The sequence below is a fragment of the Streptopelia decaocto genome, assembly GCF_964273445.1.
Source record: "Streptopelia decaocto genome assembly, chromosome: 2".
NCBI classification, from domain to species: Eukaryota; Metazoa; Chordata; class Aves; order Columbiformes; family Columbidae; genus Streptopelia; species Streptopelia decaocto.
Genome location: NC_138655.1, coordinates 141,523,551 through 141,537,802, shown reverse-complemented (window position 1 = coordinate 141,537,802; position 14,252 = coordinate 141,523,551). Strand labels below are relative to the sequence as shown.

Sequence of the window (14,252 nt, the reverse complement as noted above, 5' to 3'; positions counted from 1 at the left end):
GGAGAGATGTAGAGGAAGAGCTTTTCCAGACTTTCAGTGCCTCCAACTCCTCTTCCATACAGCAGCGGCCACCATCCAGTTATAGATTCAGCATTCTTGTCCTACAGCACCTTCTCCCCTCAATTCTCTACTTACTCACAGAATCGTCAGTTTGCACCCCGAGCATCCAAGAAAACATAAGTTTGCATCCTCAAAACATTTTGAAGAGCTGGACTAAAACTTGGCAGTTCTTTTATCCTCCTCTGAAGTCCTTTTGTCAACAGATAGTCTGAACTTCATTGAACTAGCTGACTTATGCTTGCCTTATCACATAATCTTGATACATATACTTCTCTGAAATATTTCAAATGTATATTCAATACACTGTAAAATACGTATACTCTGATATTTTCCTCCGGCTCAAGGGACATTAACGATTTCAAGCCTGCTATACCTAGTATTACACTCAAAGTACTAAAAGAAAATTTGCATTTTACTGAACAATTTATTCAAAATACACAACAACTAATGACATGATGGCCTTTATTATAGTAGGTACAGAACATGATTCTTTTGTTGCGATGCCTTAAATTCTAATTAAATTCAATCCACTTGGAGTTATTCTTTCTTTATGCTAAAAATAGAAAGTGTGCATTATGAGTATTACTTATGCAAATCCAGAATCCATTCTGTTACTCAATATTGAAGGAAATTGATGGCCTGAGAGTAGTTATTTAGAAAATGCCTAATTGTGTAAGCATTTGTAAATGCTTAAAAATCAGAAGTACAACCACACCATCTTCTGATCAATTTGTGGTATGACATTTCAGAAAGCTTAGAGATATCCTGATATTGGCTATTTCATACTTGCTGTAGAACGACTGAACATGTAACACTCTCAATACACGGTGAATCTCCATAAAAGTAACTAAGTGTAAGATTAAGTGGATGGGCATGATACCACAGCTTAATTTAATCTGTATGCCACATGAAGAATTCAAAGTGGCATATGCAATACAGTTTCACCTAGAAAATTTTTAAGATTGAAACTCTTTTTTCTAAGAGTTGTCAGTTTTAATGGTTACCACCCTTCTGAAGAATTTAGTTTAATAAGGTCTACGTTAAGCTTGTGCACAACACTGACCACAAAGTCTCCATGAAGAATTCCAATTAGAATGGCAATTAACTTTCCGAAAAAAACGGCAATTATCTTTTACGAAAATACCCAGTCTTTATTTCTAGAATCTCTACTGGAAAGAAATCACTACCAGATTAGATAAAGCAAATTTATTTCCCAAATCTGAACATTTTTAAGTTCATGGGATGTCCATCTAACACCACTCATTTAAGAAAAATCACGTCTGCTCTTTATTCTTCATTTCAAGCTGTTGTATGGATATAGGTACTGCCTGGTAAGAGAGTTTTCTCTAAAACAGTACAAATATTTCATGCATATATGCAACCACTACATTTTACCTATATGTTATACTAGTGTTTCCACAAGACACTACACAATAAATACATAGAGCTCTGCAAATATACTACTTATACTGGTATGATTATGAATTCCTGAGATTTCCTGGAAAATCTAGTCTTTACAATGATCACTGCCAGCTTCGCATTAAGCGTTAAAACGCCACCACCTTCTCTCATGCCACCATCTCCTCACCGAAGCCACTCTGCGCCGTTCAATTTTTAAAGACGCGTCAGGGCAGCCCGTAGGGAGCGGCGCCCACCGCGGCGGGCGAGGGCAGGCTGCGGGGAGCCGAACGCACCGGCCTCACCCCCGGGCAGCGACACCGCGGGGCCACCTCCGCGCCCAGCCAGCCGCCCCCACAACACACACACGGTGTGCGACCTGCGCCGGGCTACGGCGTTCCCCACCACCCGGCTACCGACACCACTGTCGCTACCGCGGCGGAGCGAACCAGCCCGGCGCTCCCGCCAGCAGCCGCCGGCCCGGCCCCCCGGCTTCCTGCGCCCGCGGAAGCAGCAGGGCCTGCTGGGGAGGGGGAAAAAGCCTTTGGGCATGCGCGGCTCCACCAGGCGCCCGGCGAGGCCCCGCCTCCCGCACGAGTGCCCCGCCCGGCCCCGCCCACCCGGCGCGGCCCGGCCCCTCCCCTGCGCAGGGGACGCGGCCGCCAGAGCCGCCTCCGCCGCGCCCGCCCGCGCGCAGGGCCGTCGCCGCCCCGCCATGTCCGAGGCGGGCCAGGAGCTTGTCCACCTGGTGTGGGGCAAGAAGGCCGGGCCCCGCGGGCTGGCCGACACCATCTTCTGCCGCTGGGCGCAAGGTACCTGCGTGCGCCCTACCCCAGCCCCACTCCCCGCCCGGTCCCTACTCCACCTCTGTGCCTGCCCGGCCTTCCTCCTGGGGGCCTTTCCTCGGCCCGCCCCGCCGCTCCCGGCCCACCTGCCCGGACACACCCACCGCTCTCCCCGCCGCCCCCGCGGGGCTCTGGGGCGCCCGTCCGGCCGTGTCCGTGAGTCTGTGTGGGGCCGTTCCGCGGGCAGGGGCCTCCCCGCGCCTCTGCGGAGGGGACAGGGCTGGTTGTTTGCGTTCGTGTTCCTGCATCACCGGCCACTCCGCGTGGGGCCCACGGGAAAAATGATGCAGCAGTTTCACTTGCTAAATAATATTTTTTGCAGCCTGGTCGTCTTTTGCCGGGAATCTTCAAAGGAGCTTAAAAGAGTAGGGGACCAAATATGTTCCTTAAATATATTTCAGCAGCGTCTTTTGCCATTATTTTACATAGCTCTTGGAAACATGAACATAAGTTGCTCTTTTTTTGTGTGTGTGAGGGAAATGGGAGTCACAAATAGACTTGGCAAAAGTGGGGACAGGCATGAGACAGAAACCCACACTTTTTTTTTATTATTATTATTTTAAACTGGTTCTTTGGGGGTTGAAGCAGGTGCATACCATCTTTAGGATGTGACAAGAGATAAAGCACCAATAACCCTGGAACCTGGGGTATTTGTAAGATGTTTTTTTCTATATTTAAATAATGCAACCTGCACATAGTTTATTTTTTGATAGGGACTTTCTGGTATTCCTTTAAAACTGTGATTGCAAGGCATAGTACAGAGACATACCAGTAAAAATGATATGCAAGAAATGAGTCTGTGTACCTGTCCTGGATGAAAGAAGGGAACAATATCCTTCTCTGTAACTTACTGGGGGATTTGAAGAGTTCTGGTAATGGTTATGAAGATTGTAATAAGAACAACCATAATTCCTGGAGAAAATTTACAATTTATAGTGGAATTTATAGATAAAAATATACTTTCAGATCTCAGGGTAAAATTGACTGGAACAAAAGGATGCTCTTAGCCTGCTCTGTTCCTTTCTCTTCTTTTTTTTTTAACATGAGTTTTGTCATCTGTGTAGTTTCAGTAGATGCATGTGTGGTGTTGATTTGGTAGCTGCACAGCTTCTCCTCTGTCACAGGACATGGGCTGCGATACCAGACTCTTAAGTTGTTTTCCTTAGGTTAATCTGCACTCAGATAATTCAGGGAGAAATATATAAAGAAAAAAATGCCAAATTCCTCCCAAGTTCTAGACTATAAGCAGACCTAGTCCAGCCATTACTTTTCCTAGTGATTGGGTTATTTTTATTCAAATATAAATACTTACTGAAATCTCTCTTAGATCTGCTGTTTCAATGCAAGGTTTTTGTAAACTCTGAAGAAAAGAATTGGTGTTAATTATTTAACTGGTAATATTAGATTACCAAAATTCTCATTTTCTAGCTTGTTTGTGTATGAAATTGTAGCAGTTTTAAAAATTGTTTAAATGTACATTGTAATGCCCCATCCTTATGATCCTGTGAAAGATTAATGGAAAAGGCCTTTCACATTCCTGGAAAGGAGCTGTTATTTCCTATCTGTCTTTAAGGAAAGTCTTGTAACTATACTGTGTAGTATATCTGTTGTATTCTCTATATCCTCTCTAATATAATCAATTTTATTAGTAAAAACGCATGATGTCGAGTTGGTGTGTTGTTTGGAGGTCTTGTGCTGGCAATCAAATAAGTCAGTCTCACGTTATGTAGCAGCATAATACAATTACCCAGCTTTCAGTTTCTATTTTGTTGAAGAAGTTCTGCGCCATTTACTTGCTGCGGAGTCTTGTCAACACTGACTCATCAAGATTACAAAGAAAGAAAGCCAAACAAACATAACAATCAAGCTTTACTATTTCCAAAGGCTTCAAAGTTTTCATTGTATGTGCCAAAAGTATCAAAGAAGTATAAATGACACTTGCATTAACAACTACTTTGGTGTTGGGTTTTTTTGTTTGTTTTGTTTGTTTGTTTGTGTTTTAGAGTGTAGTGCCACCACTGATACTTATTTCAGATAGTTTCTGGATATTGTCTGATCCTTTCTCAAACCCCTTGGAAGTTCAGAACTATAATTTCTGTTTGGAAAGAAAAGTATAAAGTAAGGAGGTGTTGTAGGGGAGTAGTTTAGTGTTCTGCTTGCTGCAGAACAACATTTAGATTTCTTAAAGAGAAGCGCGACTTAAAAGAGTTCAGTGGCAGGTTCACTCTATTATTTACTGCATAGGGGAAATATGCCAAGCCGAATGCTGCTGATCTTCTCTCCGGGTGCCTGTATCTGTTCACGATGCAAACTTTCAGGCGTCTTCCCTCCCTGATAACCGTTCACTCCAGAGCCTGTATTTAGAGCTCCAAAGGCAAACTTTCAAAGGAGGCCCATAGCCATTTGCGAAAGCGAACTTTAAGGCATTACGTCCCTGGTAACCTTTTGCTCTGGAGCCTATTTTTAAAGCTCCAGTGGCAAACTTTCAGGTGAGGCCCCTTGCAAAACAGACTTTCAGGAAACAAAATTCTCAGAAAATAAAAAAAAATAATCTTGCAGGCATTTACTGTAGTCTGCAGTTGCTTTTGGTAAATATGAGCTTAAAATTTTAGCAAATCTAGTCTACCAAGTAACATGAATCAACGTATATTAAAAATGATACAACCTTGTATCTCTAAATAATCCATTACATTTGGTGTGTGTCTACTTAAGCTAAATGATTGATATTGAACTTGAATTGGGCTCATCCACTGACCTCCGAGTAGTAAAACCATTGCCATACAGCTCACTTATTTAGCAGGGAAAGCTCAAAGTGGGCTCATCCAGGCTGTCGTAGTTATAGAATGGAGTGGTTGACTTGTAGTCAAATTGCATACAGTAGGAAAAGTCCACACAAGACTCCCTGCACCCACAAGCCACAGGTGTTCAGTTGCCGTTCTGCTTCCCGGTGGGTCTCCTGGAAGGAGTTCTTGGCCTGGCTACAGCTCAGGCCTTTACCTTCTCTGGAGCCTGGACCAAACTGCTGCTGGTTTGGCTGGGCGGGGAGTCAAGTGCATCCGCCACAGGAGGGTGTGGAGGAAAGTAAGACTCCAACCAGTTGGTTTCTCAGTAGAGATACCAGTTTTCCAGGTATCCTCATCACACACCAGACTCGTTAACCATCATATTCTTTTGCTCAAAGCTGAAGAGAGACTGATGTGTGGGCAGTTAACGGAACTGATCTGGCTAATGTGGATATGCTGTTGGAAGTTAGCGACAGTAATTCCCTCAGTTTGCTGCGTTGGCAGCTTTAAATATATTGTTTTGATTCCTGACTTAACAAAGGCATGGCTGTAAAGCTGTTGTTGCAGTTTTTTGTTGTTGGTTTCGAGTTTTGTTTGTTTGGTGGTTTAGTTGTTGTTTTGGGGTTTTTTTTGGTTGCTTCTGTGATGCAGAGTTGTCTTAAAATGATTTTGTTCTGAAGGACACAAAACCTCTTGTGAAGCTTGCGGGATGAAAAGTTAGGCTTTGAGGCAGAAATATCAGTTTTTGAGGGACTGTCTGTGTCATTATGTGTAAGTAACAGCCCTTTCAACACTGGTAAACTGGAAAGATAATAGAAGATAGCATTCATTGCAAAAAAATGGGGTGTGAACATGTATGTGAAGTTGTTAAGAAGATTGTATTTTCTGGCTAATGGGCATAGTGGCTAATGTAGTTGGAATACACATAGAGCATTAAGAATTTGAAATGTCCTGTACCACAATTAGCAAAATAGTTAGTGCCACCTAAAATTCTTTGCTGCTGCTTGGACCCAAAAAGGAATATCTGAAAAGACATTGTTATTACTTTAAGGAAGAATATGGTGCTAGTGAGTTCATTCCTTACTCAGGCTTAAAGAAAATAAAAGGTGCTCACATAGCAGGTTTTTACCAGGGTACGGATTCAGAAGTTTCAGACAAAATTCAGAAGTTTCACAGAGCTGTTTTGTTTTACAAAGATGTGAAGGCAGACATGTTGGAATCTTACCTTGTTTTCTGGGAGCTTGTTGCGGTTTAGCGGTAGCCTACCAGGTAATTTGGATACTTTCCTCAAACCCTTCCAGGACTTCCTGGCTCTTTATCCACAACCTGTTAAGTGGAGTTTTGTTGTGGTATTGCTGTAGTAAATGCTCCTTTCTTTTTGTCTGTGGGAAAAAGTGGGGTTTTTTGTTTTTTCTTTTCACATAGAAAATTTCAGAAGTTTCATTTTACTATAAAAATGCACTTTGAAAACCTGAAGCTGCACGCAAAATGTGTCTATCATTCTACACCCAGCTCTGGAGAGAGGATGAAACATTAAGACATCTTGTAAATTATGTACTTGGGTAATAGTGGATTATTCTAGTGTTTCTGTCAGGCAGTTCGTGTATCCCAGAAGAGAAAAAGAAATGCAGTTTGGTGGTGAGAGGCCAGCTCAGCAGAGAACAGGAGAAAAAATGAATAGTGCAGCATCGTTGTAGCTAGATTGGATCAGAGATAGAGCAAGTTTTTTTCCTGGTGTGGTTAATGTTGTGTGCTCTTTAGTTACTCCCCTTGTCTCTTTCATTCAGCTAGAATTGGTTTTTGCGTAGTGAAAACACTGCAGGTATACAGCATCCTTTGTAAAATGGCAGTGTTACTAATGTCTAGAGTGTCTTAGATGTAAAAAAAGAAGGTATTTTTTTTTAAATAGGAAAATGATTAAAAGATGCAGGAAAGAGGTGAGGTTGTCATAATAGAAAAATGAATGGGTTTTGTGGTGCCTTGGGCCAGGATGTGGTATATTAATGAAATACAAGAGCAGGTAATTAAGTCATACGTTCATTTTGGCAAACTGTATGTAGAAAAGCTAAGAATTAGGTGTACGAAAAGAAACTTGGACCTTGGTAAATGCTAAGATTTGGGGAAATAAGGAGAATAAAACTTTGTGTTGTGTGATTAATGGTGGACAAAGGATATAAAGACAGGTTTGGGAATGTAATTGTCACCATAGCTCCAAATATTAGGCAATACACTGATTACCAACAGGAATCTAGATCTACTTCCCCCCATCCCCGCTCCCCCTCCGCAGCCAGAAAGGTTAAAGCAGTAGAACAGTAGTAATGTTGAAAACAATGAGCTAAATAGAGCATTTAATAGCATTATAAGTGACAAGAAAGATGAATGATAATTATACTATTTTATATTTCTGATAGGTAAATGATAATAATTATACTCGTGGACAAATGGCAGGCAGATTAATTAAAAAATATTTTGGCTGCATTACATCTATTTTGTTCTTAAAATTTTATCTTGAGTAAAAAAAGCTGTGTGACAGATATGACTGGTTAAGAGCGAGAGTAAGTGTAGTTTAGCTTGGATCAGAGACGCTAGTCTCAGTTGGTCACTTAGAGGGTGGCCAGGCCGTACCTATGAATCATAAGGAAGAGTATGGGGTTGATAGGTGTTTATAGAGATTGGCCCAAGATGCAGATTTTGTGGAGAGCAAAAAAGGTTAAGTAGGCGCAATTGCATGCTGAGGTGGACTTGGACCCATCTGGACTTCAGACTGCTAGTTTCTGAAATTTTACCTGAGCTGACTTCAGATTTTGTAGTTTTAAAAAAGAGTGCAAGACCAAAATCCCGGAAACCCATTCTTGCACTTCGCAGCTTTTAAAACCTTGATGTTTATTAAGCATTAAGCAGCATTTAGGTAAAAAGAAATTAAATTTTCCTTTAGGTATTATATATGTTTTTTTTCCTGTGGTTGTAGTCTGTCAAATTCTGTGTAATATCGATTTTGAATTTCCTGTCACAAATTTGTATTCACTCTGGCGTATCACACTCTATTTTCTTTAATTTTAGGAAGCAATTTTGAAAAAAAGGGCAGGGTTAAGCTGAGAAAATTCATGTTTTCTATAAGAAGCCTGAAGAATGTGAAACAAATTCAAGATTTCTTAAGTCTGGTATAATGGTACTACATCCAAGTATGTTGTTTTTCTGCAGTGACTAAATCATTAAAACAACTAAAAAACCCCTGTTGTTGCAGTGTGCTTAGATGGCATGCAGTAATGCTTCAAAATAGAGAAAGAGTTACCTTTTAATATGATAGGCCTGCACAAACTAATTCAGAAAGCTTAAAGGACTGGTGATATTTCATATCAGGGCATGTTAACGGGCCAGTTAAATGACCCTAGTGCAAACTTTAGTTGAAGTATGGATTAGTGGGGCTTTGTTGTTACATTAGGTGAAGCCAGATCTGAGTATGTATGCTGGTGTGCATCTGGATTTTGGGTATAAAATGCATCTTTGTCATGCACATTTGCTCATTCAGTTAAAAAAAAAAAAAAAGGAGCCTTCTCTCAGATACAGTGCAAAACCCATTTTTTAATAAACTATGGCTTCATTGATCCATCTTAAAAAAAAATCACATTGTTGTTGAACAGCTGTCATTTCTTTGATGAAATATGGCCTACAAAACATGCAGTCGTCCTCTCCTGTGCTGCTTGGGATCGTGTCCCTGTCATGCACAGTGGGGGGAGGCATTTTCCCAGTTCAAATTCACATCCAGAGGTGAGGAACGCTTTTGATATGGCAGCATGTAGTGATACACAACAGCAGAAATTGTGGAAAAGCAGAGTTGAATATTATTTCTGCTGAGGCTGACACTGCTGTGAAAATATGCATGTGTATCCCCTTTCTCCTGCCCTCTCTTGCTTGTGCTTGCTGGTTAGTTGCTGACAACAGTTGCATGGTTTCTAGATTACATTGAAGTAGAGTCACTTCAGCACAATCTTATCAGCACTTAAAAGAATGATGCAAAATATCACTTACTGTAAGTTGCCATGTGTCAGCTTCATCCAGGTAATTGTGTATATGCATTTTTCTATGAGAAGTGCAAGCTATGAATCATTCTGTCTTGAAGACAAGTTTAAGGGCAAGGCAGTAACAATTTTGTAGTAATTGCTCCAGCATTTGTTCTATTAGGTGACTGTAAGACAATTCTGAAATACAAATAAATACATTAAAGATGGAGGGAGGAGGCAGGTGATCTTGCATCTCAGTAAGTATAGTGTGTCTTCTGTGAAAGAACACCATGAAGAGGCTTGCTTCAGTGGTTACAAGTGAATATTTGAATTACTCAGCATATTTCAGTCTTAATAAGAAACACTGATAGGCCAAAAATGAGATCAGTAAGAGGTATACTCTACCCTTCATAGGGAACAGAAATATATTATGCATGTTCAGGGAAGATCCAAAGCGGGTTTTTTTATTTACATATGTGAGACAAAATATTATCATTTACAAGCAAATTTTAATTGATTTGTAAGAAATAAACCATAATAAAAGAAAAACTGTGGTTTACATATCCAGCCACATGTGCACTAGTGTCAGTTTAACTGTTAAAAATCCTTTTGTTTAAAACCCTAGCTGTTGGCCCTCTTGGTCCTGATTTCATTGCTGAGATAAATGATTCATTTCTGTGCTCTCACCTGTGTTCATGACTTTTTTTCTTCAGATAATTTAACCATGTTCTGTTGCATTATCAGGGGAAAAAGTGTTGAAAACTTATGAGATCTTTAAAGGCAAATGAGTCAGGTGTCATTTGTAAGGAAAGGAGTATACATAAATGTGCTTGTTTACATATTTCACTAAATATAGTCTTTTTTTTATTATTTGACAGGATTTGTCTTTAGTGAATCTGAATCAACTGCATTAGAACAGTTTGAAGGTGGCCCTTGTGCAGTGATTGCACCTGTACAGGTAAGATGCATTTATTATAGGAATGGTTTAAAAACAGTAAGCCCAAAATGTGTTCTTTATATATGTGGAACTAAAATATTTTCAAAACTGCAGATCAATCCTATTTTATTTCATAATTGTAGAGTGGAGGAGATAAAATCTCAGTTAAAAGGCAGAGATTGGCGCATCTTGAACGATAATTTTGCAGAATTGGATTTGTTTGAGGAAGTGCAGCAGGTTGATCCAAGCAGAAGTAACTTTAAAGTGGGGAATGCAGGATAAAACAGACAAGTAAAAGAACAGGTAGAGATGAAATCCTAATCCTTTCTCATCTCACAAATTCCCTGTCCTGAAGAAAGGTAATGTGTGTCACAATGGCTGCTTTAGCAAACTGTGTTAGAAATATTTGAAGTAATTGATTTTCAAACCTAACAAGGTTTGCTATGGAAGAAAAGGAGAAATGTTTTACTTTCAAAGTCCTGCTTAGCAGAATAATCGAATTATGTCAGGTGAATATATTTTATTGTGGATACATGCTTAGGATTTCACTTGTGTTTCAGATACACTCAACCAACTGCGATTGTGCTTTTTTGGTTTTCTTACTTCATAAAACCTCTGTTATGGTTACTTCAGGACACACTGAACCCTGATCCCACCAAAAAACTTGTACCACAGGAGCACCACTTGTTTAGGTTGTAAACAATCAACAGTATTTTATTATGAGTTGCACTCTGTAACATGGCTCTGCCTGGTCCTGAGGTCTTAAAACCAGATGTAGCGTGTCTTGTCTCTGATGTTAGAATTACAAGTCTTTTATGTGGGGGAAGTGGAGAGAGTAAAGACAAGGACCAGCCAGCTCCTTAAAGGGCATGCCAAGTCTTTAACATTATAAGTGTTCTTATTGGCAGTGTTTTCCCAGATTTGTACGTAGTTCAGCTTCCTTGGAATGATGTATTTAAAGCATGTTTGTAAGCCGAGTTTCAGCTGGGGAAGGAAGACAGGATCAAACAAATCTTGCAGTGCCTACTGTTGCTGTGAATTGCTAAAAAAGATATGTGCAATATCTGTGACAGGAGACCACGGTGAGTCTGTCAGGGAGGAATGGGAAGTTGAAGCAGGTATTTTTAAGGTGCTACAAATACCTGAAACAGCATCTTATAGAGTAGTTAGAAAGACCAAGAGTCCACTTCCCAAAATTTGTTCTTTCGTTGTTCCTTCTCTGTAATTTAGAACACAGCTTTTGCTTTTTCTTTTTTTTTTTTTTTTTAATTGAAACATTAGTGTTGATGTAAAAGAAAGCAGGGACATGGAGATGCATAGGTGTTCTTTGATCTGATCTGTGAATTATGACATGTATTGGGACTTTGAGTTGTTAAATGAGATGAGCTTTTTAACTACTAAAGGGGTTTGTCTGAGTGACTCAAGTTGCCTTGTACTACTCATCAGTATTACTGCAAAATATTTGTGCCTCCTACTGCAGTCCTGTGAGTCTGGAGATGTTCATATAAATATGCGCTGTGTGTATTTGAAGGGTACTTGAGGTTCAAACTCACTAATGTTGAATGTAGGTATAAGGCCACCTTTGTAGTTAGTTTGAATGGGAAAAATCAGTAAAGATTGTAGTCTCAGGATCTCTCACAGAACAATGAGCAGCTTGAAACTCTTCTAATAATGTGCAAAAATGCTTTGGTATAGAGCTTGTGACATAATGTAAAAGTTGGTGGGTGTTGTCTTGTATTTTAATATTATTTTTGCTTTGATAACAAAGGCATTCCTTTTGAAGAGGCTTTTTACCAGTGAAAGTTCTACTTGGAGAGATTGTCCAGGTACTGAGACCTGTTTTTCTTCTCTTTATTTTTTTCTGCTTTAATTATTTGTAAAGCATATCCTAGTATCTAAATATTTTACACTTCCTTTTTGTTCAAGTGTGCTCCTGTGCCATTTTATCAGGCATGTAGTATGTGCACTATTTGCCTCAAAACTCTCATTTGTGAAGTCTTTGCCTGTCTGTAGTATTTCTGTATTTTAGAAATATTTGATTGAAATCTATTATTAGGAAAGAGAATGGATTAGAAATCAGATTAAACCACATTTTTCTAAAGATAGCTTTATAATTTTTTGGTCCAGTATAGTCAAATAGCAATTAACATTAATAATTAATAAGATAAAAGTAATAAACTCAATTATTTAGATGACATTAAGGTACAAAAAAGATACCGGTAACTTGTATAAGATACTGATTAGCAGCAATCAAACTCATCTAGATTTCTGATCTTTCAGAAGAGGAGCAGAAGAACCTTCTCTGTCATACATTATGTGATATTTTGGAAATGGCTTGCTCTGATAATTCTGACTCGTACTCTCTGGCAATGTGGATAAGAGGAAAAACAACTGAAGAAACTGCTAGTATTTCTGAAAGTCCTGCAGAATCTAGTCGGCAAGAGGAACAAACTTGTAAGATATATTTCTATACTAAATTACCCATTGCTTAGTGAAGTATTACATTGTTTTTCAGGGGCCACTGATGGGGTTTTCGCCTTTGTGATTCCATTAGTAATAGATGAATTTTTGTCTGTGATAATTAGAGGCATTGTTCTTTTTTTCTAGAAAGGAATGTGCTGTCACTGGAGTTTCTCTTGAATTTGGGCAATTCTCTTCATATTTTCAGTTTAATTTTTAAATTTATTGAGATCTCACATGTCTTTAATTTGGAAAAGTCTACATGCTTCCTGACATTGGATGAATATTTTGACTTATCACTCATTGCTTTATTTCAGAAGAGTTTTTGTAGGAAATTCTGCAAAGTTTTATCTGTTCTAAAATATTCTGGATCCCATTATGGATAAGTAGCCTTTTTCCCTTTATTTGATTCTGTGTAGTACCAAAACAGTTTAGTCAAATCATCTTCTAGCAGATAAACAGAATTTTTTTGTAGGTTAGAATTTTTCACTTACCTGCTCTTTGCAGATGTCTTGATTACTTCATTAGTTACTGACATCAAGGATCTGATGATCATCATCTATTGCACTAAGATATGGCATCCGGTCATATCTAACTGCTGAGGAGCCAGCGACATGGAAAATTTATTATGCACATGTGATCACTGAGATGTTTATTTATTAGTCTTTTAATAGGAGATATCTAACGTGTTAAGAGATAAGCTGCTTTTTCTTTGAGTTTTTGTTCTAATGTGTTTATTAAGAAGTATGAAAAACTCTTCACATGAAAACATGCTTATAAAGGTGCCTTCTGTTGATGGAACGGATGTGTTATTCGGCAGTTTGTGGCATAACTACGAATTAGGAATTGTGCAAGTAGATTTATACATGCACAGTTAGCTATAGCAATTGGTAGTGCTGGAGTTCTTTATGTTACAAGTCATCTTCATCCGCTTTGATCAAGTGCTCCATGTGCTTTAGAAGGCTCAAACAGTAATAATTTAAATGTTACTTATTTGAAAAAAAAAAGGTCACCACATAAGTGTTCGAAAGTGAGCACGTTTTTTTTTATTAAGAAAAAGTATTATACAGAAACTTGTATCTACAAGTTTTCTACTAAAAAAAATATCTTCCTTTGCAAGTTAATAGTAAGACAGTTGTAAGTCTGAAACTCCTAATTCCTGGGAATTTTCCAGTTGTCTCTGAAGCTCTTGCTCATATTATAAAGTTTCATTTGAAGAAAAAGCGAAGCAGAGCCTAGTTATCAACAGGCTTTTACTGTCCTTTTTGTTAATATATTGCCTCATTCTATAGAACTCTTCACTGCAGCAAATGTTCAGCAGAGAGTTTTTTACACACACACTTGATTAGTAATTACTCTCAACACTGACACTTGATAAACTAATCCATTCTACTACATATCTACATTTTTCCTATTTCTGTACAAGTCTACAAGTTCTGCCTGACTAGTCCCTAATACCATGGAATGTGCTTAGGAAGAGCTGGATGCATTTACCATGAAGAATCTGCTTTTGTCATAAGCAACGTTAATCTCTTTCATTGTCCATATTCTATGTTCCCTACTAGACAGTGGATGTACCTCTTGTATATCCTCTACAGTTCAAACAGTATTTTATCTTATATGTATAATGCAATACACTTCCTGACTCAAGATATATTTGTTAGGGATTTTTTTTTTTGTCCTGCTATTTAACTATAAACCAGCTCCTTGGCTGGTTAGGCTTGGGACAAAGATGTGGAGAAGAAGGTATTGTTAATAATGCAGAGTT

The 14,252-nt window shown here is 39.0% G+C and overlaps 1 protein-coding gene across 2 annotated transcripts in view; it reads left to right on the top strand.

The window, feature by feature from the left end:
* The first annotated feature begins 2,088 nt into the window (after positions 1 to 2,088).
* MINDY3 (MINDY lysine 48 deubiquitinase 3) overlaps positions 2,089 to 14,252 on the top strand; it is a 54,964-nt gene continuing 42,800 nt past the window's right edge. Inside the window, exons 1-4 of one of the 2 annotated variants that reach the window (XM_082044109.1) lie at positions 2,089 to 2,270; positions 9,966 to 10,045; positions 11,793 to 11,850; positions 12,305 to 12,478. In XM_082044109.1, coding sequence (XP_081900235.1) covers positions 2,174 to 2,270; positions 9,966 to 10,045; positions 11,793 to 11,850; positions 12,305 to 12,478 — 409 coding nt within the window. In that variant the 5' untranslated portion in view covers positions 2,089 to 2,173. Of the gene's footprint in view, positions 2,271 to 8,207; positions 8,269 to 9,965; positions 10,046 to 11,792; positions 11,851 to 12,304; positions 12,479 to 14,252 lie in introns of those variants that run through there. The other variant, XM_082044110.1, reaches the window with a different exon arrangement.